The sequence below is a fragment of the Acinonyx jubatus genome, chromosome B3 (genome assembly GCF_027475565.1).
Source record: "Acinonyx jubatus isolate Ajub_Pintada_27869175 chromosome B3, VMU_Ajub_asm_v1.0, whole genome shotgun sequence".
Taxonomy (NCBI): Eukaryota; Metazoa; Chordata; class Mammalia; order Carnivora; family Felidae; genus Acinonyx; species Acinonyx jubatus.
The window spans coordinates 43,473,430-43,499,026 of NC_069386.1; the positions used below are offsets into that span (position 1 = coordinate 43,473,430).

Genomic DNA, 25,597 nt, shown 5'->3' on the forward strand with positions numbered 1-25,597 from the left:
GTAAATAGTTTATCTCTGTGATAGGATCATTAGCCATAAGGATAATTTCTAATTATATATATAAATAGATATCTAATGAAAGGAAGGAAAGGGACTCAGTCATTTTTGGAGCTAATCACTTTGTGAATGTATTTTAAATTGCATTTTAAAGTCAACCACCTGAAACCATTAGAAACCAGAGAACCTATTTAATTGCTGAAATGATCATTTATTTTACCACATATTTACTCAGGTAAGCATTGCACATCAACAGCAAAACTTGATAGAAGTTTCATAGCTGTTTCTCTGCTTCTTGGGTGTTCCCAGCTCACCCTCTCCATGTCCCCTTTGCTACCTGTGGAGAGACAGTATTGCATCACTTATGATCTGACTCTGGAACAAGACTGCCTGGGTTTGAATCTAATTCTTCTGTTTACTGACTTGAGCACCGACCCAACCTCTCTGTGCCTCTTTCCCATCTGTAATATCAAGATAGTAATTGTAGTTATTTCCTGGGGTTATCACATGCGTTTAGGTAAAGCGCTGAGAAAAATGCCAGGCGTATAACAATCACTCAGTAAGTGTTGGCTGTTGTTATAATCGTTCCTAGCCAAATTCCACATGCTTGAGTCATGCTACTGTAGTCAGCTATCATTTCTAGGACATGTAGGGGTCAAGTCTTAATTTTGTGACCATTTGCTATTTGTTATGCAGACCTTGCTAATAAAAACAAAATAATGAGAACCACCCCCACCTTGGGGCCAGGCACCATATAAGAGCTGTAAGGGGTCCAAAGACATAGAAGACCTGATCCTTCCCTCAAGCAGTTTATGATCTAGTTGTAGAGATGAGGTCTGCATAGGAAAAGCTAAATAGCAATGCAAAACTAAATCCTAGATTTAGTAAGCCAGAAAAAAAATTTTAAAGGGGGGAGGAAGTTCAGGAAGAGATCCACCCATTTAAGGTCAGTTGAATTTTGACAAAGATGCCAATTTAATTCAATGAAAGAAATATGGGTCATTTCAAACAATGTTGCTGAAACAACTAGACATTAATATGAAAAAGGAAAAAATTAACTTCAAGTTTATACCTTTCCCTGAAAGCAAAAATTAACTTAAAGAATGTACTAACTGGGGCACCTGGATGGCTCAGTGGGTTAAGCATCTGACTTCAGCTCAGGTCATGATCTTACTGTTTGTGAGTTCAAGCCCTGCATCTGTGCTGTCAGTGCAGAGCCCGCTTCAGGTCCTCTGTCCCCCTCTTTACCCCTCCCCCACTCACATGTGCCCACATACACATGTGCTCACTCTCTCGCTGTCTCTCTCAAAAATAAAATAAAACATTAAAAAAAAAGGGTCAGAGGAGCGCCTGGGTAGCTCTGTTGGTTAAGCATCTGACTGGATTTTGGCTCAGGTCATGATCTCATGGTTCATGAGATCAAGCCCCATGTTGGGGCTTGGGATTCTGTCTCTCTCCCTCTCTCTGCATCTCTCACCCCACCCCCTGCCCCACTCACTCTCTCTCTCTCTCTCTGTCTCAAAATAAATAAACATTTTTTAAAAGAAGAGGAAGAAAAAAAAAAGAATATCCTAAGAAAACGACATAATGCTGTATTATTTCTAGAAGGAATCATGTTTTTGTAACAGTAGACATACAAATATTTCCTCAGACCACACACTGAAGTCCTTACCTTATTTTAAAAAATAATAAATTGGACTTCATCAAAATTGAAAATTTGTGCCCTTCAAAAGCTATCATTAGTAAAACGAAAAGGCAAGCCATGTACTGGAAGAAATAGAAGGAAAAAAAGCCAAATCTGAAAATAAATAAAAGGACAAAAATAATAATAAAAAGGAACAATAACAAGAACCATCTCTTCACAAAACCCGGACAAGGAGCCAATAAACACATGGAAACAGTCTCAAGATCTCTAATCGTTAGGGAAATGTAAATAAAACCGCAGGGAAATACCATGACGTATTCACCTGAGACTAAAATTAAAATAGAACAAAACAGCAGCAAGGCGAAGAAGAACAAAAACTCTGCCAATGATAAACCTGATGAAGATACAGAGAAACTGGTGAATTTTCCAGTCTCCTGTCATCTGGGGGCGGGGCTGTGAAGTGGCACAGCCCCTCTGAAGAAAGGTGGCATCTCATAAGCATCAACCTAACATATGACCTCACACCCGATCCTTGGTGTTTCCCGGAAAGAAACACAAGCACCTGTCATAGAAAGACTTTCCTGTGAGTATTTGTAGCCCCTTTATTCACAATGTCCACAAAGCTTTGGAAAGAACCCAAATGCCCGTCAAGTGAAAAAGGAGTAAAAGTGGGTGGTGGATGGATAAAGAAGATCCATAGAATGGAAAGCTGTTTGGCGATAAGAGAGAATGTACCCTGTATGCACAAAACAACATTCTGGTAAATGAGAGAAGCCAGAAACAGAAGAATACATACCGTATAATTGCACTCAGAAATCATTCTAGAAGAAGTACCAATCTTAAATCTATAATGGCAGAAAGCAGATATGGTTACCTAGAGCCAAGGTGAGGAATGACCGCTAAGGGAAGGACACTTTTGTGGTTTGTGGCAATGTTCTAAGGTGGCGGTATTACACAGGTGTGCCAGAATTCATCAAAGTGGACTCTTCACTTAGTGGTGCGTTTTTGTATTTAATTTATGCCTCAGTGAAGTTCATTTAAAATATATATAAAAAATGGGGCTCCTTGGGGCGCCTGGGTGGCTCAGTCGGTTGAGCGTCCGACTTCAGCTCAGGTCACGATCTCGCGGTCCGTGAGTTCGAGCCCCGCGTCGGGCTCTGGGCTGATGGCTCAGAGCCTGGAGCCTGCTTCCGATTCTGTGTCTCCCTCTCTCTCTGCCCCTCCCCCATTCATGCTCTGTCTCTCTCTGTCTCAAAAATAAATAAATGTTAAAAAAAAAAATTTAAAAAATGGGGCTACTAGCAGTGTCCGATTCTTGATCTCGGCTCAGGTCATGATCTTGCAATTCATGGATTCGAGCCCTGCATCGGGCTCTGTGCTGATGGTGCGGAGCCTTCTTTGGATTCTCTGTCTGCCAATCTCTCTCTTTTCTCTCAAAAAGAAATAAACATTTACAAATAAAATAAGGGGCACCTGGGTGGCTCAGTTGGTTAAGTGTCTGACTCTTAATTTAGCCTCAGGTTATGATCTCACTGTTTATGTGATCAAGGACCATGTTGGTCTCGGCACTGACAGCACTAAGCCTGCTTGGGATTCTTTCTTTCTGCCTTCCCGTGTGCACTCTCTCTCTCTCTCAAAATAAATAAATAAACTTAAAAGTTTTTTAAAAAATAATATATGCACATAAAAAGAACAAAATCCTGGAGTAATGTCACAGTCTATGATGTGGCACAGACAGCACATACCCACTAGGCAGCAAGAACCCACAGACGGGAAAGTCTTGGTTGTATTTTGCGGACAACATATAATCCGGTTTAAGTGGGGCAAAGGGTAGCTTTCTGTGGACACTGGAAAATAAGGACAGATACGTACGCCATTCCCAAATTTATAAAGAGTCCATTATGCCAAGGTTTTTATTATGAAGGTACTTTACTTGTTCTCTTGAAATAATGAGGTAACAGTATACCAGCCTTGGTCATGCCTTGAATGTTGCATCTCAGAAAAACATAAATAATAGGTCTGCAGGGGTGTGGGTCTGTCACTAAAGATACTTTTGAAGGCTTGGAACAGAATTGAGTCTTAGCACTGGATAAGTTAGGAGGCGGGTGTGGGGTAAACTGAGGCAGGCCTGCCTGGGAGGAGGGGCCAGGCCATGGAATGGGCAGGCAGAAGTAAAGGCCAGAAATAAAACAAGAGGCTGCAGATATTAGGGTTGAGGTTCAGTCTTCAAAGTGAATAAAACTGCTGAAGTGTTTATAGAAAAATGACACTGGTTGAGGTTTCCTTTGAGAAATGGCCCTATTTGTCATTCCACTTCCCTTCCCAGCTTCATTGTTAGATACAGTGGCTGCTCAGATGATGATGAAGAAAAATTTATCTCATGATAAAAAACACAGGTTTTTTTAAAAATCTGTATTCTTTAGATTTTGTTGGATATACAGTTTCAATTTTAACTTTTTAAATAATAATGTACAGTCAAGTGTTGGAGTTGGCAAATTGATTTCTGATTACATTTAAGACCTTTGCTCTTGATAGGGTAACAACAGACTAGCGTTTGTTTGTCACATACTTATTCGTCAATTAATACATGTAAGATGATGTCTTATGCAAAGTTTGCTTTTCCACCCAGAGAATTTGGAGGAGTATCTTTGCATTAACAGTGTGCTATCTGAGGGGTGCCTGGGTGGCTTTGTTGGTTAAGCTTCAGACTCTTGATTCTGGCTCAGGTCATGATCTTATGGTTGTAGGATCGAGCCCCACGTTGGGCTCTGCTGAGCATGGAATCCGCTTAAGATTCTCTCCCTCTTCTTCTGCCCCTCCCCTCCTTGCACATACACATGCTCTCTCATATGCACTCTCTCAAAACAAATGATTAAAAAAAAAACAATATGCTATCTGAGGTTAACAATAAAAAGCCTTTCAAAGATAGCCAGAGTGCAAAATTGGTACTTTTCTTTTTTTCTTTTTTTTCCTGAAAGAGTTAAAGCAATTTCTGGAGCTTTTTATGTTTTAGGCTAAAAAGAAATGTCCATAAATATTCCATTTAGGCTCCAACTGTTTCTTAGAGGATTTTAATATTTTTATTTCAGTTGTGAAATGTTACTAGCTTTGGAGCAATTTTATCCACTTTTCAACAGTGATATATTCCTGCCCAACACTTTTATTTTTTCTTAAGTTTATTTATTTTGAGAGAGAGAGAATGTGTGTGCATGTGTGCAGGGGAGGGGCAGAGAGAGAGTGAGAGAGAGAGAGAATCCCAAGCGGGCTCCATGCTGTCAGCACAGAGCCCAATGCAAGGCTCAAACCCAAGAACCATGAGATCGTGACCTGACCCGAAATCAAGCATCAAATGCCCAGCCGACTGAGCCACTCAGGCATCCCTAACCCTTATTTTAGTGTTTTAGAACACCTGGACCCAATATTAGAGCTAGCTATTTAAAACAAAAATTAGACTTGGCTGTTTCTGCAACCTGTGACATCAGGGTTTCGGTTCTGTTATATACAGGTGATAAGAAAAAAAATGTATGTAGCTCACTCTTCCAGTCCTGTGATGAAATACACTGGTAATAGAGTGTGTTAAATTCCAATGTGCATCCAGATGATTTGGATTTTTTTTTTTTATTGTTGTATTTTTTGTTTCTTTGTTTTGGTCTTAATCATGTCTCAGTAACTACTGCCCTTCCTCGGCTCACAGGCAGTGCTGGGCTTATGGCCTTGTCCTCAGTAGGGGCTCTAACGTAGTGTCCGACTCTGGGCAGGGCCCCTCATGCTTGCCTGGGGAATCCCTGCTGTTCAATGTGTTCATTTGGATTGGGTCTGAGTGTCACAGATCACAGTATGCCAAAGCAGACGTCTACGCTTACCAAACATGACACGTGAGGTCAGCTTTAATCAGAGATCATTTGCACATACAATTCTACAGGGAGGCCAGTCATTATTGAAGGAGAAAGTTGTTCAGGAGATCTGTGATTCCATGATTTATTGCTACCAGATGTATGCGTGTGGAGCTGTACCAGCTAACTTTTGCGAATGAGGTTGCCTATTCTTTTCTGAAGAACAAATTCTCTTCTTCATTTGCTTCCTTGGGGAATATTATTCCTGCCCCCACCCCACCCCCTGCAACTTAATTCTATCATTTCCCTCTGCCTCTTCCTGTCTCTGATTTTAATCTATTCATGCCCTCTCCTCCCCCCTCAGTAAGATTACGTTGGCAATTATTTTCTCTCTTTCTTTCTTTCTTTCTTTACTTTAAATACTTAACTCTCTCCCCATGTTTATCCAAAGATGTTTCTTCTTCCTCGCTCCCATATTTCTGAATATTCTCAACAGAAACTTCCCGAGAGAAATAAAATTGTAACAGTTCATCTTTTACATAAGGGATTCTTGCTGTGACAGGGACACACACACTCTCTTCAAGAGCTCCCCCCCCCCCATTTCAATTTTTTAGTTGTATCGGAAAATACAATAATTTAGGCAGGCATAGGAGCATTCACAATAAATCATAGAGTTATGAATAAATCTTGGTTGTCAAAAGCAAATGTGTAGCCGTTCCAAAGCGTCTGCCATTAGAATTCAGCAAGGCAGCTGTCAGCTGTTTTCTTGTAATTAAACAGCCAATGAACAGCTAATTAAGACATATGTGTATACAGAAGTGGAAGTGGGTATGTTAATGAACTGTAGGAATCAATTCATTAAGTGAAAATTGTCAAAAGACCAAACATCGGATCAGCATTTCAGCCTATGCCTTACTGAGAAGGAGCCCCAAACAGGAGGGGAGCCCCCTCAGAGCAAGATCCTCTGAGCACCTTTCCAACCACACCCATTGTCCTCCGTCCAGCCAACCCTCACCTTTGGGCAAAACTATTAATAACCCCCATAGGCAATGCCATGTTTATTAAGTAGATCCAGCAAATGAAAATGTTTTCCTACCCATATATAAACCTGGTATTCAGTACCCTGCGAAATGTCACCTCCCTCTTCTGTGTCTAAACCATTATACGGAGCTTTGAGTACAGAACTGAAAAGTGGGCCTTTTGTGTTTATTTGTTTGGTTTTGTTGTTTATCTGCTTTTGTTTGATCTGCCCGATGTGTTTGCCTCAATGCTTTTTTGGTGCTGTATTAAGAAGTCTACGGCATTTAGAATAAGATGCACCCAGGATTCAGCCCTTCCCCTTACCTGCTGTGCAACTTTGGACACATGGCTTAGCCTCTGTGCACTCTAATTTTCTCATTGTAAAACAGATACAGCAATACCCACTTTGCAAGGTTGATGTGAATTACAGACCCATAATGTTTGCAAAGTGTCCTACATAGTGCCTGGTATTGAATAGGTGTTCAGCATATGATTGTCACCACAGGTTTTAATCAGTACCATCTTTTTTTCCCTCTGGTCATTCATTCAACAAGTATTTGTTGACTTGAAGTACTGGGTTAATTACTGGAAAGAAACAAAGCAGTCAGTGAGGGAGACCTGGCTCTGAGCGTATACATGGGAGGGGCTCCTCAACCAGTCTTGGAAGGGGCAAAGTCAGAGAAAGTGATTATCTCAGTGAATTCTTAAGAGAAGGGGAGAGGGGCACCTGGGTCGCTCGGTCGGTTGAGCGTCCAACTTCGGCTCGGGTCGTGATCTCGCGGTTTGTGAGTTTGAGCCCTGCATCGGGCTCTGTGCTGACAGCTCAGAGCCTGGAGCCTGCTTCGGATTCTGTGTCTCCTCTCTCTCTGCCCCTCCCCTGCTCATGCTCTGTCTCTCTCTGTCTCAAAAATAAGTAAAACATTAAAAAATAATAATAATTAAAAAAAAAGAGAAGGGGAGAGCTTCTAGGAAATGGGGGTGAAATTGGGGGGTTGTGGGGGTGGCTGTCCTATGAAGAACTGTGAACACAGCAGTTTAGGCTTGGCCAGAGTATGACTTTGAGAAGAGGAGTGAATGTAGGAGAGAGTTGCCTGGATAGGTGGTTGTGGTCTGGTCAGTAGTAGAGAGCTATTCAAGGGCTAATAAGCAGAGAAGTGGCCTGATCAGGTTTATGTTTTAGAAAAGATCTCCAGTGACTGTATGAAAATGGATTGGAGAGAGTGTGAATGGAAGCAGGAAGTCCATTTGGGAGGCTGTATAATAACCAATTCAGGAGATTACAGATATGGAGCATTGAGAAAATTGCAGTAAAGATGGAGAGAAGTAGATGGATTTGAGAAATATGAAAGTGGCAAGAAACAGCCTAATACGGTGACTGCTTGGGTGGGGGAGGGGAGGAGGCAGAGATGCAATGAAGCTTATCGTTCTGCCTTAAGTAACTGGGATGAAGTTGGTCCCTTGGCTGAGCAAGCAAACACTGAAGGAGACAAAGCTAGGAAACAGGCGGTGGGTTGGGATATGTTCTCTTCTGGAATGAAGACAAAACCATTCAGCTGAAGTTTCTAGAGAGTGTGTGTCTGTGTTACAGGGTTGGGGGTGATAGGGCTATAGAAGGCCAAGCCACAGCTTTGGCGAAAGGCCCATCCTAAGTAGGGAAGATTCATTCAGATAGTGTGATGGGAATCTGGGGAAGGACTGGGCTCAGTCCAGGCACTTGCTGGTCAGTTTTTAACAGCTGACTCATTGGAAAACAGTGTCTGTTTGTATATACCAAACTTCAGTGTATGTTTCATGGATATGTGACACAATTTACAAGTAGTAAAATCTACAATATTATTCATTATAAACGTATAGACAAATGGTTGTCACTAAATGCCCCCAGTGATCTTTGCTGAATTCCTCCATCCATAGGTACAGTTGCAGTTGATGACAGACTGTAGTGCCAACATGAATGTTGATACTTTCATTTACATTAGTGAATAAGAGGAAAATGAAATAAGGAAAACGTGTTTTGGAACTTCACTCATTCATCAGTGATGACATGAGCAACCTCTTTCCAGAATCAGATAATAGTTTTTAAATACTAGAATACTTCCTCACATTTGTTGTGCTATTCACAATGTGGTGGGTATAGACATTGCATACTTTTCTTAATTTTTTATTTTTTTTTAAATGTTTATTTTTGAGAGAGAGAGAGAGAGAGAGAGAGAAGGAAACAGAGTGTGAGTGGGGAAGGGGCAGAGAGAGAGAGACACACAGAATCTGAAGCAGGCTCCAGGCTCTGAGCTGTCAGCACAGAGCCTGACGTAGGGCTCGAACTCATAGACCAGTGGATCATGACCTGAGCGGAAGTCAGATGCTTAACTGACTGAGCCACCCAGGTGCCCCAGAGACATTACATATTTTAACTTTAACCCACATTATTGTTTTCTTGATCACTTTTTTTTATTTTTATTTTTTTTTACATTTATTTATTTTTGAGAGACAGAGAGAGACAGAACGTGAGCAGGGGAGGAGCAGGGGAGGGGCAGAGAGAGAGGGCGACACAGAATCCAAAGCAGGCTCCAGGCTCTGAGCTGTCAGCACAGAGCCCGATGCAGGGCTCGAACCCACGAATCATGAGATCATGACCTGGGCTGAAGTCGGACCCTTAACCAACTGAGCCACCCAGGCACCCCTTCTTGATCACTTTTTAAATCTAGACAATAGGCAGAACAATAAATCAAGCCCTGATTTGTAGCTTTTGCCAGTTTCCATGGTATAAATACTCCCAGCTCATGGTCAATTTGAGGACTCCCAACCTGACATCCCATTGAAGACAGAGCAGGGAAGATTCACTCACAGTAGCACACCATTTGTAGCAGCCACACCATCTGGATATAATTGATGTAAATAACCTCAAGAGCATGGATAATAGCAAAATAATAATAAAATAATGAGTTAATTTTTAATAATGGCTATGTTTAACAATTGGTTCACAGAATTCCTGAAATTTTAACACTCTGCTCTTGCAACCTGCTGTGAGGCTTCTCCCATACATCATGGCCTCAGTCCCAGTCCTGGGGAACTCCAAACTAGTAGGACTGGTGAACAATTTCGTAGCATAAAGTCAAAAGTTAGGCAAGAGAATTTCCCAGAGGATGGAAGCAGAAATGGAAAATAAAACTCAATGAAAGGCACTTTGAAAGACTAGGTAAAATCAGGAAGGAGACACTGGAGAGTTGTCTTTGAGGCTGTTGAAATTGATACAAACAGTTGGTGTGTATGAGGAAATCAAGACTGTGTGGCATCACTTTTGTTAGCCCGACATTTGAGGGAGAGATACTTAAGTGAGACGGTACCACGCTTAAAATTAGGACAGTGGTGTTTGAGTCTTAGTAGTAATACTTAATCAGGCATGGGACAACCTTAAACCAGTCATTAACCATTCTGAGCTTCATTTTTGTTATCTACAAAATAAGAAAACTAGAGTAGATCTTAACAAGGGAAAGGCAGTGGAGTCTTCAGGAGCCTTTGTTAAAATATTTATCATGTAAAAGTGATATCTTTTGGGGTTTTTTACCTGCAAAAATGGCACTTTCATATTGTTCAAACTATATATGTGTTCAGGACTATATCCCCAAAGGTTCTGGTTCAATAAATTTCAGGTGTACTTTTTAAACGCTTCATGGGTGATTCAGATGCACCATCTGTTTGAGAACTACTGAACCTGATAATCTCACAGCTTCCTTCCAGTTCTAAAGACCTGTTTGTATTACTCTCATTTACTATTTGCAGTAACTGCACGTTGGTATGCTGCCACTAGGTGGTGATCGTGTGCCACAGTCACACCAAGTTCTGTTACCCTGAAGTTCTCTCTGGTCAAGTCCACCATGTTCACAATGGCACATCTCCATGTATTTTGACATCCATAAAAAATGTCTTCTTTTAAAAAAACCAAAGAAGTAATTCATGAGCTCATCTTTTGGCAATACAACTCCAAAATTATGAACTTAATATCTTTTCTAGCTAACGCATAGCTTCAGCACTTTCTGTCTTCTTTATACATACCTCTTCAGTTCCACACAAAGCTCCATGCGCTGGCTTGTGCTATTTACACTCTCTGTGTGGCCTCAAACTCCCCCAACTCCTAGAACTTGTGTCACAGCTCACTCATTTCTCACTCGGACCCTCTACAGGATTACTCCCCAGTCAGTAAAATCCTTTTACATTTATGAACGTATTTCTACCTCTACCTTTCTTCCTCGTCCTTCTTGCTCTTCCAGTCCTCCTCCTCTGAGAAACCCCAAGGAATGCTGAAATGAAGGGAGAGCGAGAGAGAGAGAGAGAGAATGAATGAATGAGTGAATGAAAGAAAGAAAAGAAAAAAAGAAAAGAGAAGAAAAGAAAAGGGAGGGGAGAAGAAGAAAGAAAGAAGGAAGGAAGGAAGCAAGACCAAGTCCTAATTCTCTCTGAAATGCAGAGTTCAGTGTTTATCTGAGTCATACAGGCTTGCCCTCTGTCTCTCTTCATGGCTCTCACCTTATAACCCTACTTGACCCATCCCATCTGGTATGTCATAGCTCTCCTCGTGGGCATGACTCTGTTGTCTTAGTCCAAAAGGAACATCTCTTCTCTGGCTCTTACCCACTCCTAGAACTTTCAGCAGACACTTGCTCAACTGACCCAATGAAGAATAAATGGTGAGAAGAGCATGGTATGTCTGTTTGCTCGCCTGCTTTTCCCAATCCCTTCAAAGCTGACACATCTAAGGAAGTATAGTTGTTTTCCAAGCTGATAGCTTGGAAGCCAGACATTAGTTCCAGCCTCAGTGCCATTGCTCAAAGCACATGTGGAATGCTTCATGGATTTTCCTTGCGATTTATGGCATAATTACTCAGACATCTTTAATGGTACATGTCTTTAATGATTCAGTGTCCTTGAAGTAAGTTTGCTGTTGTTTGTTGTTTTCTTTGTTTTCCAAGTAAGCCGAAGTAATGTAGACCTAAATAAGGTGAATAAAAGGAGACGTGATCCTCTGGTCAGAAATGAGGGGAAATTATGAGATCATGGGACTGGTTTTCTCATCTGACTCTAACCCACATCAGGAGGTGACTGTGGAAGAGAAATCTGTAAAATGCCTGGGCAGTGCCCTTTCGTCTGCTAAAGGGGCTAACCTGAAGGAAAACAGCAATTTCAGAGTAGATCAGTCTTGCTGTTTTATTCATATCTGTTTCTTTGCCTAAGTTAATGGTTGCCCTCTATGAGAACAAGCAAGTGGGAATCCTTTTGACATGCAAGGGAAGCAGAAAAATAAAAAAGAATGAAAGTGTGAGTTCTGGAATTAAGCCACATGCATTCATCCCCTGCCTTTACCCCATGCTAAAGGTGGAGCTCTAAGCAAGTCATTGTACCTAAAACCAAGGAATTGATGATGCCTTCCTCATACTGCCCTTGTTATAATTAAATGATGTCATCCACGTAAAGCACAGGGTGCCTAGCACATAATCACTGTTTCAACAATACCTTCGATTTGTTTTAATCAGGTAGGTAAGACACACAGATGCAAAAATGTCATGAAGGATGAAGATTTTATACTCACAGGTCCCTAGGAAAAAGAGGTGCAGCATGGCATGCAGGGGGGACCACAGTGGGAAGGACCAGGATCAGTCAGGGGTAGAGGGAGCAAGGGGAAAATGTGGGCAAGAGCCTTGTTGTGATTTTCCCTAGAAAGGAATGGGCAGGGCAGGATAAGCAGGTTTAAGATTGGCTAGTTTTCATAATTTTAGCCAGCTCTGGCTGCCCTAGTTGTCTGGTACCTGGTCCTGGGGTAATTTGGTCAGGGCACTAGTGGCCCAGAGTGTGAGAGCATTATAGAGGAGGTGTTTGGGTATATGGGCTCTGGATTGGTTGGTTTGCCTATGAAGAGTGTGTTCCCAGGCAAGTTGTTTGAGATGTCTAAGAATTAGCTAGCCCTGGGAAATGTAATCTCTCCTTGGGTCACAAGGCCCCAAGATGTCAAAGCATAAAAAGTATGGAATAAAAAGATATGGTTAATACAAGTACTCATTAAAGTTTTTCAGTCATCATCATCATCATCATCACCATCACCATCCTCTCTCAGTGTTCTCTGGTAGCAGAGCAAATTGATGGCTTCTATGCAAGCATTCTGGAACTTACTAGTGATGGTTGATACTAATTTGAATTTAGTAAGTGCAAACTAAAAAGTGGCATCCTTTTTTGTTAATGACCCGAACATTATTCGAGAGCTGTATCTAGTTCTGAATTTCATTTTTGAAGAAAGTGGAGAAACCTGAGAGGATTCTGAGAAGAAATACTTCAGGTGGAAGAGAAAGGTGACAGATGCTGTGATTTGGTTTACAGACACGGCATTGGGAAGTAGGGTGGCCATCCACAAGTACTGCTTCCATTCACATAAAAAGGAGATCACTCAGACATTTCTCCGTATTCGATGATCATGGAACAAAATGGAGCAGGTTAACTGTGAAGCAACAAAATTCAGCTTCGACTGCAGGAAAAGCAAGTGATTCCTGATCCTAGGCACCTGTGGTGACAGCGAACGTGGGTTGGTCTGAACAGTAGTAGTCTCAAGAAAGAAATAGACACCTTTCAGCTTTGACAGAGATTATGCATCTCAGACAAATTGAATACCTAGCCAGGTGACCTCTCGGTATCTCTTTCTAAGGCTTATCTGCCTCTGTTACCATTTATATTTTCCTGAATTCTCTCCATTAAGTCCCAAAGAAAGCTTTACTTCTTCTCACTTCCTTTTCACAGAACACACACACACACACACACACACACACACACACACAACCAATGAAAAAGCCCACAGCTTTTTTTGAGAAAAGAGAGATTGCTTCACAGAAGAGGCCAGACTCAAAATAAGGGAGATTTAAAGCATATCAGACAGACAGTCTGAGACCCGGGATCCCCAGCCTTGCCCATGTTTAGGTTAGTGAGTGGTTTGGCAGAGACCCAAGAGCAGGTGACAGGTCAGTGCCCTTCCCCCTCCCATCCCAGGTTGACTTCCAAAACGAAGAAGTGGGAACTAAGGTCATATCCATCATACCTATTGACTTAATCCATAGTCACCCACCTGTCACAAAAGAAAGCAGATGTACTAGATTGCACTTCCCAAGTAGTTCATATACATTTCCACCTACATATTGTAGAAAATTCAGAAAGTGCAGATAAACAGAAAGATGTTTATTTTTATCATCTTTTCGAGTCAGTATTTGTATTTCTGAAATTCCATTTTTAATGGTTTCTGAATGTATGGATATCCAGTTATTTTCCAATTCACTAATGTAAGATATTTAGCATCTTTCTAAATTATTTTGATATAACAGATACTGTGTATGATAAACATCCTTGTAGATAAGTCTTTGTACCATTCTTAATATTCCTTTAAAATATATTCGCTAAAAGATAATTACTGGGGTGCCTGGGTGGCTCAGTCGGTTAAGCGGCCGACTTCGGCTCAGGTCATGATCTCGCAGTCCGTGAATTCGAGCCCCGTGTCGGGCTCTATGCTGACAGCTCAGAGCCTGGAGCCTGTTTCAGATTCTGTGTCTCCCTCTCTCTGATCCTCCCCTGTTCATGCTCTGTCTCTCCCTGTCTCAAAAATAAATAAAACATTAAAAAATTTTTAAAATATATTCGCTAAAAGATAATTACTAATTTAATAAATAGACATGTTTTTAAGGATTTTGATACAACTGCCAAATTGACCTCCAGAAAAATCTTTTGATGGGATAGTACCTTTGTCAGTTTGTCCACTACTATGTCAGTTTTTCCAGATTTTACCTCTCCCCTCTCCACTTGTGTCCCCTTTATTGAGGTCATGTATCTTTAACATTAAGGATTTGAGGATAATAATGCTCTTTTGTACCCTTCATGGCTCTACATCATAGAAATGACTCTGGTTACCTTCCTTTTCTTCACTACCTCCCTAGCTTGTGAAACCACTAAGAGATAAGTCAACAAGAAAAAGACAACCAACGGCCCCATATGTTTAAAAATCAAGAAATATGCTTCTAAATATTATATTAAAGAAGAAATCTATTGGAAAATTAGAGCATGTTTTCAAGTGAATGGTAATGAAAATGCTACATAGCAAAACTTGTGGGTTACTTCTAAAACATAACAAAGGGGCGCCTGGGTGGCTCAGTCGGTTAAGCCTCCGACTTCAGCTCAGGTCACGATCTCACGGTCTGTGAGTTCGAGCCCCGCATCAGGCTCTGGGCTGATGGCTCAGAGCCTGGAGCCTGCTTCCGGTTCTGTGTCTCCCTCTCTCTCTGCCCCTCCCCCATTCATGCTCTCTCTGTCTCAAAAATAAATAAACGTTAAAAAAAATTAAAAATTTAAAAAAAAAAACATAACAAAAAGGAAAATGTGCAGCTTTAGGAAAATGATAAACACTGAAAATTAATGACATAGTGAGGATCCAGCTCAAAAAATTAGCAAAAATGAGTGAATGAATGAATGAAATCCTTGAGATCAGTACTTCCTTTGGCATCTTTTTTTTTTTATAAATTTTTTTTTTAACGTTTTATTTATTTTTGAGACAGAGAGAGACAGAGCATGAACGGGGGAGGGGCAGAGGGAGAGGGAGACACAGAATCGGAAGCAGGCTCCAGGGTCTGAACCATCAGTCCAGAGCCCGACGCAGGGCTCGAACTCACAGACCACGAGATCGTGACCTGAGCTGAAGTCGGACGCTTAACCGACTGAGCCACCGAGGCGCCCCTCTTTGGCATCTTTGAATACCCTCTCATTTCCGAAAATGGTGCTTAACAAATAAGTGGAACTTGATGAACATCAGATTGGATTTGCTAAATTAAGGCCATAACCCTGAACACGTGGTATTTCCAAACTGTCAGAGGTTGAGGAATATTCCCATTCTGATTGATCTACCAAGGTCATCCATCCAAATGTCATTTAAGTTCTTGGGGCAGTAGCTTCTGTCTTAGGAAATGCAAGATGCCTGGTGTGGTGGAGTTAAGTGGGCTAGTAGAGATTACCCGCGGTAGCAGGATTACAGCCACCATGAGTTACACTGAGGCAGCATTTTCCTTATCTCTGGACATCCCAGAGAAGTGTTTTGTGTTTATTCCACTAAAAATATTTTGGAGATAAAGGTTAAAGATAAGTGACTTTGTACCGATCCATCAAGCACATGGTTTGTTTGTCAGAAGCTGAGAACAGGGTCTAATCCTATGCCTTTCAAATAGGCAACCATCTGTTGGAGTTAAAGAAAGTTTCGCATGTGTAAGGGACGGAGGATTAAGCTCTGGGGATCAGTTTTACCCAAGCAAAAGAAGTGACTTTAATTTCATTAATGGTCTCCTGGATCATTCTGCTACAACTTTAATTCTCCATTAAACATTAATGCTGCTCAGCGCTTAGTATACTGCCTTTAGTATCATACGGCTCAAACTGACACTAACCTGTTTTATATTTTATAACTGAATCACAGGGCTTTTTCAGGAGAAGTCAGCAAAGCAATGCCACCTACTCCTGTCCTCGTCAGAAGAACTGTTTGATTGATCGAACCAGTAGAAATCGCTGCCAACACTGTCGATTGCAGAAATGCCTTGCCGTAGGGATGTCTCGAGATGGTGAGCCCTCATAATTTGAGTTGTAGAATGGCATGGGCTTGTGAGAGTGCCTTCTGAGACCTGGACCCAGATCTGCCAAAAGATGTCCCCTCTGTCCCTCCCCCTCCCCTACACCACCCCACCTTCTCCGGTGGCTTTTTGGGTTCCACAACAGTTACTTCCCCCTCTGTAATCCATTGGAGTCAGCTGGGGGTGGGAGTGGCATGGAAGAGAAGCAGGTGTGGTCAGAACACCTTCAGATTTTTTACATTTAAGACATTACAGGTTGATGAATTGATTGAGGGTAAATGTCATCTGAAGACCTAAATAAATATACCTCTTATAGGCACGTTCCCCAGTAAGAAATATAAGCCAGAGCTAATCATCACGTGCTTGACACTAGTAAGCTTATTGGCAGTTGGAATGAATTAGCTTTTATGTTAACTGGGTGTTTTGAATCACATACCAAAGTCATATATTTGAGTTTAAAATTTTTTTTATTACTGTTTTTAATTCCAGTGTAGTTAACATCCAGTGCTAGGTTAGTTTCAGGTGTACAATATAGTGATTCAACATTTCCATACAACACCTCGTGTTCATCATGACAAGTGCACTCCTGAATACTCGTTGTCTATTTAACCTGTCCGTCTTCCCTCATACCCTCCAATAGGCTTTAAGAGTACCTCCAGTTAAAGTTATTATTTCTTTTTTCAACCAGAACATTTTTTACTAAGAGCATACTTTAGGATACATGGTTCTAAGAGATAAATGTAAAACATTCCATCCATGAAAAATAGAATACACATTTTCTTTACATTTTTTCAAGAATCCCCTGGATAAGTCACATAAGAAGAGACATAACAAATATTATAAATTTAAGAAGACTGAAATTATACCAAGTATATTTTCCAACCACAATGGTACAAAACTAAAGATCAATAATAAAACAAAGCCGGAGAATCTACTATGTAAATATTCAGTATTTAATATATAAATATTAAACACCACACTACTGCACAAGCAGTGGGCCAAATAAGAAATCAAACAGCAAATCAAAATATATCTCAAAACAAAAGAAAAAGTCATATATTTGTACCTAGAGAATGTGTGAAAATAGTACAAAGCATGGGTCAATGACAGTTTTTTTTTCCTTAAAAGAAAGTGTGCTAAAAAATAGAGGCCATCATTCAATTGTAAAACATTTCAAGATCTTTCTGTAAAACTGTCTTATGTACATGGAGTAATCAACCCCAGATTTCAAGACAGTTATTCTTAAACGGGGAAACTGGGCACAAAGTATAATGGATACTTTTATGAATATACAGGCTGGCTGGCTCTCTTAAGAGATCCCTTGAAGGAAACCTCTCTTTCAGTGGAATTTCAGCGTGTGGAAAATATTTCAGAACGCTGGGCAGGCATTCTGAAAGCCTGTCTTTCCCCCTAATTAGATGTTCTTGGGGCCCATAGGCCTGTCCAGGCACAAGTTGTGATGTCCTTCAGTAGTGGTGCACAGGATGGCACCTGTGTAGCAACAAAAATGTGTGGGAACAAAAAATAGAAAATTTGGGGCATGAAAAGATGCAAGTCACAGAATTTATATTCTCAGAAATTCCTGTGATTGGCAGCTCTGCAGATCTCATCTTCCGATGGCACTAAACCGACAAAGTTAGGCATTTCTCTTGTGAACTTGTAGGCTAAGATCACAAGTTGTGTGCGTACCTATGGTTATCCGTCCCACTGGGTATTCTATTATGTTGGGGCTTATACAATGACAGGCCTGAAACCTAGAGCTCAGAACAGCTTGATCGCTGCCTAACCCGCCCCACCCAAGTTTGTTACCTGAGTCGTGGAAACTGGAAAGTGACCGGGATCCCACTCCCTTGTTTCCTATGTGAAAAGGAACAACATGTCTTCCTTGGCAGAAAATGAATCTCCCAGCTGGTCTGGGTGGTGGCCCTGGATCCCAATTTCACTTCCATCTATTTTGTCTCCTGCCCCGAAACTCCAAGTATTATAATGGTAGCCAAATGGGTGCATTCATCCACCTAATCGGGTATTAATGTAACCATAATCAATTAGTAGATCTTAGTCCCTCCAGCAGAGGATTTATCTGCATACACAGAATCAGACTGACAATGGATAAAGAAGATGTGGTTTATATATACAATGGAATACTACTTGGCAATGAGAAAGAATAAAATCCTGCCATGTGGAGCAACGTGGATGGAACTGGAGGGTATGATGCTAAGTGAAATAAGTTAGTCATAGAAAAGACAAATATCATATGTTTCCACTCATGTGGAATTTGAGAAACTTAACAGAAGACCATGGGGGAATGGAAAGGGAAAAAGACAGTTTCAAACAGAGAGGGAGGCAAACCATTAGAGACTCTTAAATACAGAGAACAAACTGAGGGTCAATGGGGGGAAAGACGAGAGGGGAGTGGAAAATGGATGATGGGCCTTGAGGAGGGCACGTGTTGGGAAGAGTACTAGGTGTTGTGTGTAAGCAGTGAATCATGGGAATCTACTGCCAAAACCAAGAGCACAGTGTATACACTGTATGTTAGCCAAGTTGACAATAAATTATATTTAAAAAAAAAAAAAAGAATCAGGCTAACAAATAAATGGGTTACTGGGAGAGTTCAGACCAGGAAATCATAGGGTTCCTTTTATCAATTATCTGGTGTTTTAAGAGAGATCATTTTGGATTCTGAATGAACTGGATAGTTACTACACGCATTGTTCTACTTTAAATATGGGGACACATCGGTGCCTAGGTGGCTCATTTGGTCTCAGGTCACGATCTCAGAGTTCACAAGTTTGAGCCCCACTTCGGGGTCTGTGCTGGCAGCTTGGAGCCTGGAGTCTGCTTCAGATTCTATGTCTCCCTCTCTCTCTGCCCCTCCCCTGCTCACACTCTGACTCTGTCTCTCTGTCTCTCAAAAATAAATGAACATAAAAACTTTTTTTCAAATATGGGGACAAATGGCAAGGAGAAATTTGCAAACACAAATTTTCCCAACAGGGATCTTACGCATTGTTTGCCCTTCCCAAAATTCCAGTACTCTTTCTACTGGAGGCTAAACAGCAGAAAGTCACTTAAAGGTGGGCCCAAGGGTTTCACAAGGGTCACCATGACCCAGAAGGATGAGGGGGGCTTCTTAGGTCACATAGACTCAGAGATATAATTCAGGGAATTGCAAAGGTCTTATCCAGTCTGTTTAGGTCTCTCAGCAAAGCCCCAGTGTCAGGCCATTGGATTGGGAAGGAGCAAATGAATGAATGCGCGAAATGAATGAAAGTTGAAGTTTGGCTGCTTGTGCCTCGTTGTACCTCTATGCGTCTGCATCCCTGTACACTGGTCTGAACCCTGGGAAGAGAAAGAGGTGGTCTAGGCAGGCTGCATGGGTGGAGAATGAACAAGCCCATTAAGTCACCTGTCAGTGATTCCCACTGGGCATAGGGTTATGTGACAGCAGGAAAACATACGTGGTCATTGCCCTTCCGCGAGTCCTAGGTCTGTTTCTGAAACTTTGCTCCTCTGGGATGTGGAGCCGGCAAGCTTGTGTGGGGTGGGACTGCTTTCACCCCTGGATCATGTCCTCATTCTGTGGTTATGTGGTTTTTGATTGAGATTGTCTGAGACTTAAAAGGAACCCCTGAAGCGTGCTGGAGAGAATAATAAAGAAGAACGTATTGTATATGGTGCGGTTTGGCTTTTTTCTTCCAGCTGTAAAATTTGGCCGAATGTCCAAAAAGCAGAGAGACAGCTTGTATGCAGAAGTGCAGAAACACCGGATGCAGCAGCAGCAGCGAGACCACCAACAGCAGCCTGGAGAGGCTGAGCCGCTGACACCAACCTACAACATCTCGGCCAACGGGCTGACAGAGCTTCATGAGGACCTCAGCAACTACATTGACGGGCACACCCCTGAGGGGAGCAAGGCAGACTCTGCTGTCAGCAGCTTCTACCTGGACATACAGCCTTCCCCAGACCAGTCAGGTCTTGATATCAACGGAATCAAGCCAGAACCAATATGTGACTACACACCAGCATCAGGCTTCTTTCCCTACTGTTCTTTCACCAATGGAGAGACTTCCCCAACTGTGTCCATGGCGGAACTAGGTAATGGCCTCCATGTTTCCATTGTGATGCATTATTCATTCCCTTCCAGATAAGTGGGATATGTTGGACTTTCCCGTAATAAGTTATGGTACTTAAATGGTACTAAAAGAGAAATTCGCCTTTACCATATGGGCCACTTCAGATTTTCACGTTGCCCCTTTGCTTTTGACTATGCCCTATTTCCCATCGCATATCAAAGAAACGCACTGACCTGTCAGTATCAGAGAGGGAACAGCATCTCGGTTCAGAGATTTAAAGCGGTCTTTAAATTCCACAGAGGCTATAAACTCAGGAAACAGCCCCATTAATTTTGTTCATTATTTTCTTTAGTTATATTCCAGGTATTTCTTTATACCTGGAGTCATAAAAACGGCAGCCCACACCCTGAACCTGGTCCATACGCATGTTTTTTTGACCCTGAGCCCGGTCCATACGCATGCAGAGTTGTAAGATTTTTGAATTGGTTGCTAAAATTTTAAACCTAGACAATTCTGCCTAGAAGTTCACATTTTCAGCTTCTTGTGAGAGGAAAAAATGATCTAAGTACACTGGACCAGTATCGGTGAATGACAATAAGCAGCTGGCCCCAGATAGGCCCTAACACCTTTGCGTGTTTTATATCACTGCCCAGCTCCTGTTGGCATCTAGGTTTTGCAACTGTGGTGTATTCCATAAATGTTAAAGGGAAATTGGCGTCTTTATTTGCCAAAATGGTTTGGTGATGATATTGGTGACAACACTGGTATATTTCATAGAAGAAGACTCACCATGCAAAACAAAACAAAATTTGTCGTTTCCTAATTCCTGTGAGACATTGTTGCTTTTTGGGAAATGTGACCTAGCCATATTGATAACACAGACAGTGGAAGACTTGCCATTTCAAGGAAGTTGTGTTAACAACCCTCGTTATAATATGTGACCGATTTTTAGGTACAACACTGTTATTAGAGAAACTTTGATTAGAAACTTTGCAGTTCTAGAATTTGATGTGCTCCTCCCTGTGATTCTTCACACAAGGTTGCAGTCCTTTGGGATATTTCAATTAGTTGCTGTGGAGGTGACTAAGTTAACACGAGGAGAGAATGGAGACTTCAGATGGAAAAGAACCAGCAGGTTCTGACTTGAGCACAGACATTCTTAGTTCACAGAAATAACGGTTGTGTTCTTTAGATGGTTTCTCCACCTCTGTACCCCATAAAACATTTTAAGTGAAATTTATATTTCCAGTAAAATCTTTCTCCAAATAGAACAAATTGAATGTTCTTTACGGTTTTTACACAAGCACCTCTTTATGGGTCTAAATTTAAATCCTCAAGAGCAGGGACATTTTAAGCTCGGTCTTTAACCACTGAACAGCATTAAAGGTGTATCACAGCTCTTTTGATTAACAGAGGAACCTCTGAACTAGAAGCCAAGCTGAGCAGAGGTAGGTTTGATATTTTTTTCTTGAACTAGAACAAAAACCTTCCGTTTTTGTCGTGAAATCTTGGCTGGCCGAGACTTAAGCAGGACTGTAATGAAAGTGAAATTTTCAGAAATGAATACACATTTGATTGAAAGCTGACATGATATCATGAAAACTGACCTGGCTCACTTTCGGTGTGCTCCCACCTTATCATAAATACATTTGAATCTGGCCTGTTTGCTTGTCAAATAGTCAACTCTGGAATAAATCCATAGGGCTTAGCCAAAGCATTGCCCTTAAATATGGCCCTGGGGCTAAATATGCGCTAATACCTAAGTGGGGCCACAAATGGCCAAGCCGTTTCTCCCTGACCCCACACGTCCATGTCCTCTTCCACAGTTGTCACCTCCCTCTGCCGTCTGGGAGCCCTGTAGCTTCTTATGTTCTCCATGCTCTCCTAAATTAGGGCTTTTTCACATGTACTGTGGCCCTTTCCAGAATGACTCAAATTAGCTTATCACTAGGGTTAGTCCCAAACCTAAAACTAAGCAAGAATTTGTCTGAAAAGAATATAATTGGGTTATAATTTTCTTCCCCATGTACATGTACAAAATAGTTTGCGGAGCTAAGGGTAGCATAGAAGTGGCCAAAGACTTTGCTGCTCCTTCTTCGTAGCTACCTGGGGTTCCCTGATATTTCCTCTGGGGCCTTAAGTCCTGCTGTCTTTTTTTTTTTTCATTCCAGTATAGTTAACATACAACGTTATATTTGTTTCAGCTATACAATATAGTGATTCCTGTCTTACTATCTTAACTAACACTCCTGACTTCATTGTAGGCGAAATTTTGTCATCAGATTTTAAACAGATGAAACCAACTCTACAGTTGGAGAATAAATTGTAAATTGACATATCTTAACCTCAGTTCTATCTTTCAACAATAGTATCTACAATCCATGACTTTCAGTGGAAATACATCTGCATGCCTGGCTAGGAAATTTCGCCCTTGAGGTACAGTTAGTACCTGAATTATACGTTGCAGATAAACAACCTACGTTCATTAAAAAAAAAAAAAAAAAAAAAAAAGCTAGCTGCACGTGTCACTATAATTGATAACTAAAGCCTTGTGCAGAAGAGACAATTATTGGACAAAAGCCCTAGTCAAAAAGTCAGCTCATATGGTTTATGGTCCTAGCTTTGCTATAGGTTGTACAACCCATTTTAAGTCCTATAACCTCTGCGAGCTGCAGTTTCCCTGCCTGCAGAATAGAAAGATTAAGAGCACAGACTCTGGTACCAGATTGTGTGTGTTTGAATCACTCGCCACTTGCCAGCTGTGATGCCTTGGAAAAGCCACTTCGCTTTTGCTTTCATCATCAGTAAGAGGGCAATATACTAGCACCTGCTTCCTAGGGTTGTTATGAAGATTAAGAAAATTTGTATATTCGGAATATATGTGTCTATATATATGGGTCTAGCACATAGAGCTATATAAACATTAACTGTTATCATCCTTACTAATGGTGTCATTATCTATAAACTGAGGAGAAGGTGGACCAGGCGATGTCCAGAGTCCCTTCCCGCAATGAAAATCTGTGACTGAGAAGTCAGGATTTTCTATCTGAAGTACCTAGACCTTAGCTATGTTGAGGAAACCATTGTGGTTGAGAAGGTGAACGGATTTGCCCATCACGAAGTGGGTTATCTGCTGAACTCACACCAGAAACCAGGTCTCTTAACCCTTCCAGAGTGTTTCTCTAAGAGACCACACTAACTTAACTTTTACTCAGTCTGACCATATTGTCCTTTGCTGAAATGGAGATTTAAAAATAGTAGTGTCTGAAATCTTACACTTGCCAAATCAACTGTGAAATGTAAGCAAAGGCAGTTGGTGAGAATGCAGGCACTGCCCTCTACTGGCTCGATGTGTACATTACGCCATTCCTTGTCAGCTCAGATAGGCAGGGAGGGGTGGGAACAATTTTGGGGATGAAGTGAAACAAGATGCTGACCATATTAACTGGAAAAGAAGCATGATCTGGAAGGGAATATTATGAGTCTCTTCCCATTATTTACCTCATAGGGTCTTCTGGCTTCCCTGCAAACACTTTATTTTTTTTCATATCTGCAAAAATCATTGGACTATTTGCACAATTATTTTCTTGTTTCTGGCTCCTCATTGTTTTTGTCTTTACTCCCCTCTTCTCTCCATAAGCTTCACTGATTCTATGACACATCATTTATCGGCTTCTCCCTCTTTTGGTCAGTGTCTCTCTGTCTCTTCACTTCAGTTTTTTTCTTTGTTTTGTTTTCATGATATTCATTTATGTTGTGTTTGTGTCTGTGTGTTGCCAAATACAACTGTTAAGATTTATTGTGTTTCAGTCTCTAAGGAGATTCTGGTTTCAAGCTTCACTTAGGTGAACCCACTCTGTTTTCACACAAACAAGTCTGATTCTGTCTAATGAAAGCAGTAACAAATTTCCAAACAGACATTCTTACTGGGATTGCCAAGGTTTCACTCAGCACCATTTTTTTTAAAGGGCTTTCCTATTACATAATCAAGACCGTGGAAGGGGATCGCTTTTGGGTATGGTTTCATATTCACGGAATCTTGTCTGTTCTTTTAAAATACTTTCATCATCCTTCTCTTCCATAACATTTATTACCAACCTCCTGCATGCTCTTAGTCCCTCACTGTGGACTGCAGCAGCCTTCTGATGACGCCCCGGCCTCCAGCCTGTGCTCCAATCCACCAGTCACAAAACTGCTTGTTCTGTTTCCCCAGATACAGTGTGCTCAGTGTGTCTGCTCCACCTTGAGAATTCTGCGGACTCCTTCTGTGAAGCAGGTCCAACCCCACATTCCTAATATTCAAGCTTCTCCAGAATTTGGACTCTTACATACTCATGTTTCTGTTTTGATACTATCACTTTAGCCCATCTGCCTGTCCCCTGCACATGCCATCATTTGTTCCTTCATCTGTCATTCCCTTGAATGCGAAACCGGCCCACCTCTTTGCACCACTGACCTCTGCCTGCCAAATCCTCCCTCCTCATCCTTCAGGGTCCACGTCACATGCTCCTCTCCTGCCAAGAACCATTCTCTAATTCCCCTCACGTTTCCCGTCCATGACAGTGCTTGTGATCTTTTTGTCTCTTCTGATATAATTCAACTTGATGCTGAATTGCCTAATGTCTTGACTTGTCCTTTTAGCATGTGCATACGTGTTCACCAGATTATAAGTTCCTAGAGAAATTTCTTTGGCATATATTTCTTTTAATATCTTCAGACTGCCTATATTCCAGTAATAAGAACAAATGTTTATGTAGCGCCATAGTAGGTGACCCTCTCTGTTTTAAGTGCTCAACTCATTTAATTCTTACAAGCTCTTTGAAATAGGTACTGTTTTTGCAAATGAGAAGACCGAAGCACCAAGACATTGAGTAACTTACCCAAGGTCATACAGCTAGTGAATACAAGAGCTGAGTTTCAAACGCAGGCAGTCTGGTGCCAGAGTCCACTTCTTAACCACCACGTTATGTGTAATGGCATAGTGGCCCTCGGTAATGCTTGTTGTGCTAGTTGCTGGAAAAATAAAAGAAAGAAATCGTTGTTTTCACACAAACATCCCATTTCCCAGTTTTTCAAGAGAAATCCTCCTGAGGTCAATGTATACAGCAGATGTGTCTTCATAAAAATGCCAAGAAGAGGCTGTGTCAGTCATTTCCTACTCTTGTCCAGGTCAATAATTGTTCACTCCCAAACGGTGTAAGGCCACAGAAGAAGGTCAAGGTCAGGAGGGTCTTTGAAGTCCCCAAGACTTATTGCTAAATATTGGCTTTGCCTGTCCTTCATCTTCATGTTCGAAAATACAGAATAGTTCATTTAAATATGTAAAGATAATGAAAACTGGTTCATTACTTTGTACATATTACTTTTTAAACCACATAAGTACAGAAAACCCTG

At 41.3% G+C, this 25,597-nt stretch overlaps 1 protein-coding gene across 4 annotated transcripts in view; it reads left to right on the forward strand.

The window, feature by feature from the left end:
• The window catches only part of RORA (RAR related orphan receptor A), a 714,362-nt gene that overhangs the window by 671,007 nt on the left and 17,758 nt on the right, over positions 1-25,597 (forward strand). For all 4 annotated transcript variants that reach the window (XM_027067399.2, XM_053223941.1, XM_053223940.1 and 1 more), the window contains 2 exons: positions 15,977-16,118; positions 19,830-20,225. In XM_027067399.2, the coding sequence (XP_026923200.1) occupies positions 15,977-16,118; positions 19,830-20,225 (538 nt within the window). The remainder of the gene's footprint in view (positions 1-15,976; positions 16,119-19,829; positions 20,226-25,597) is intronic.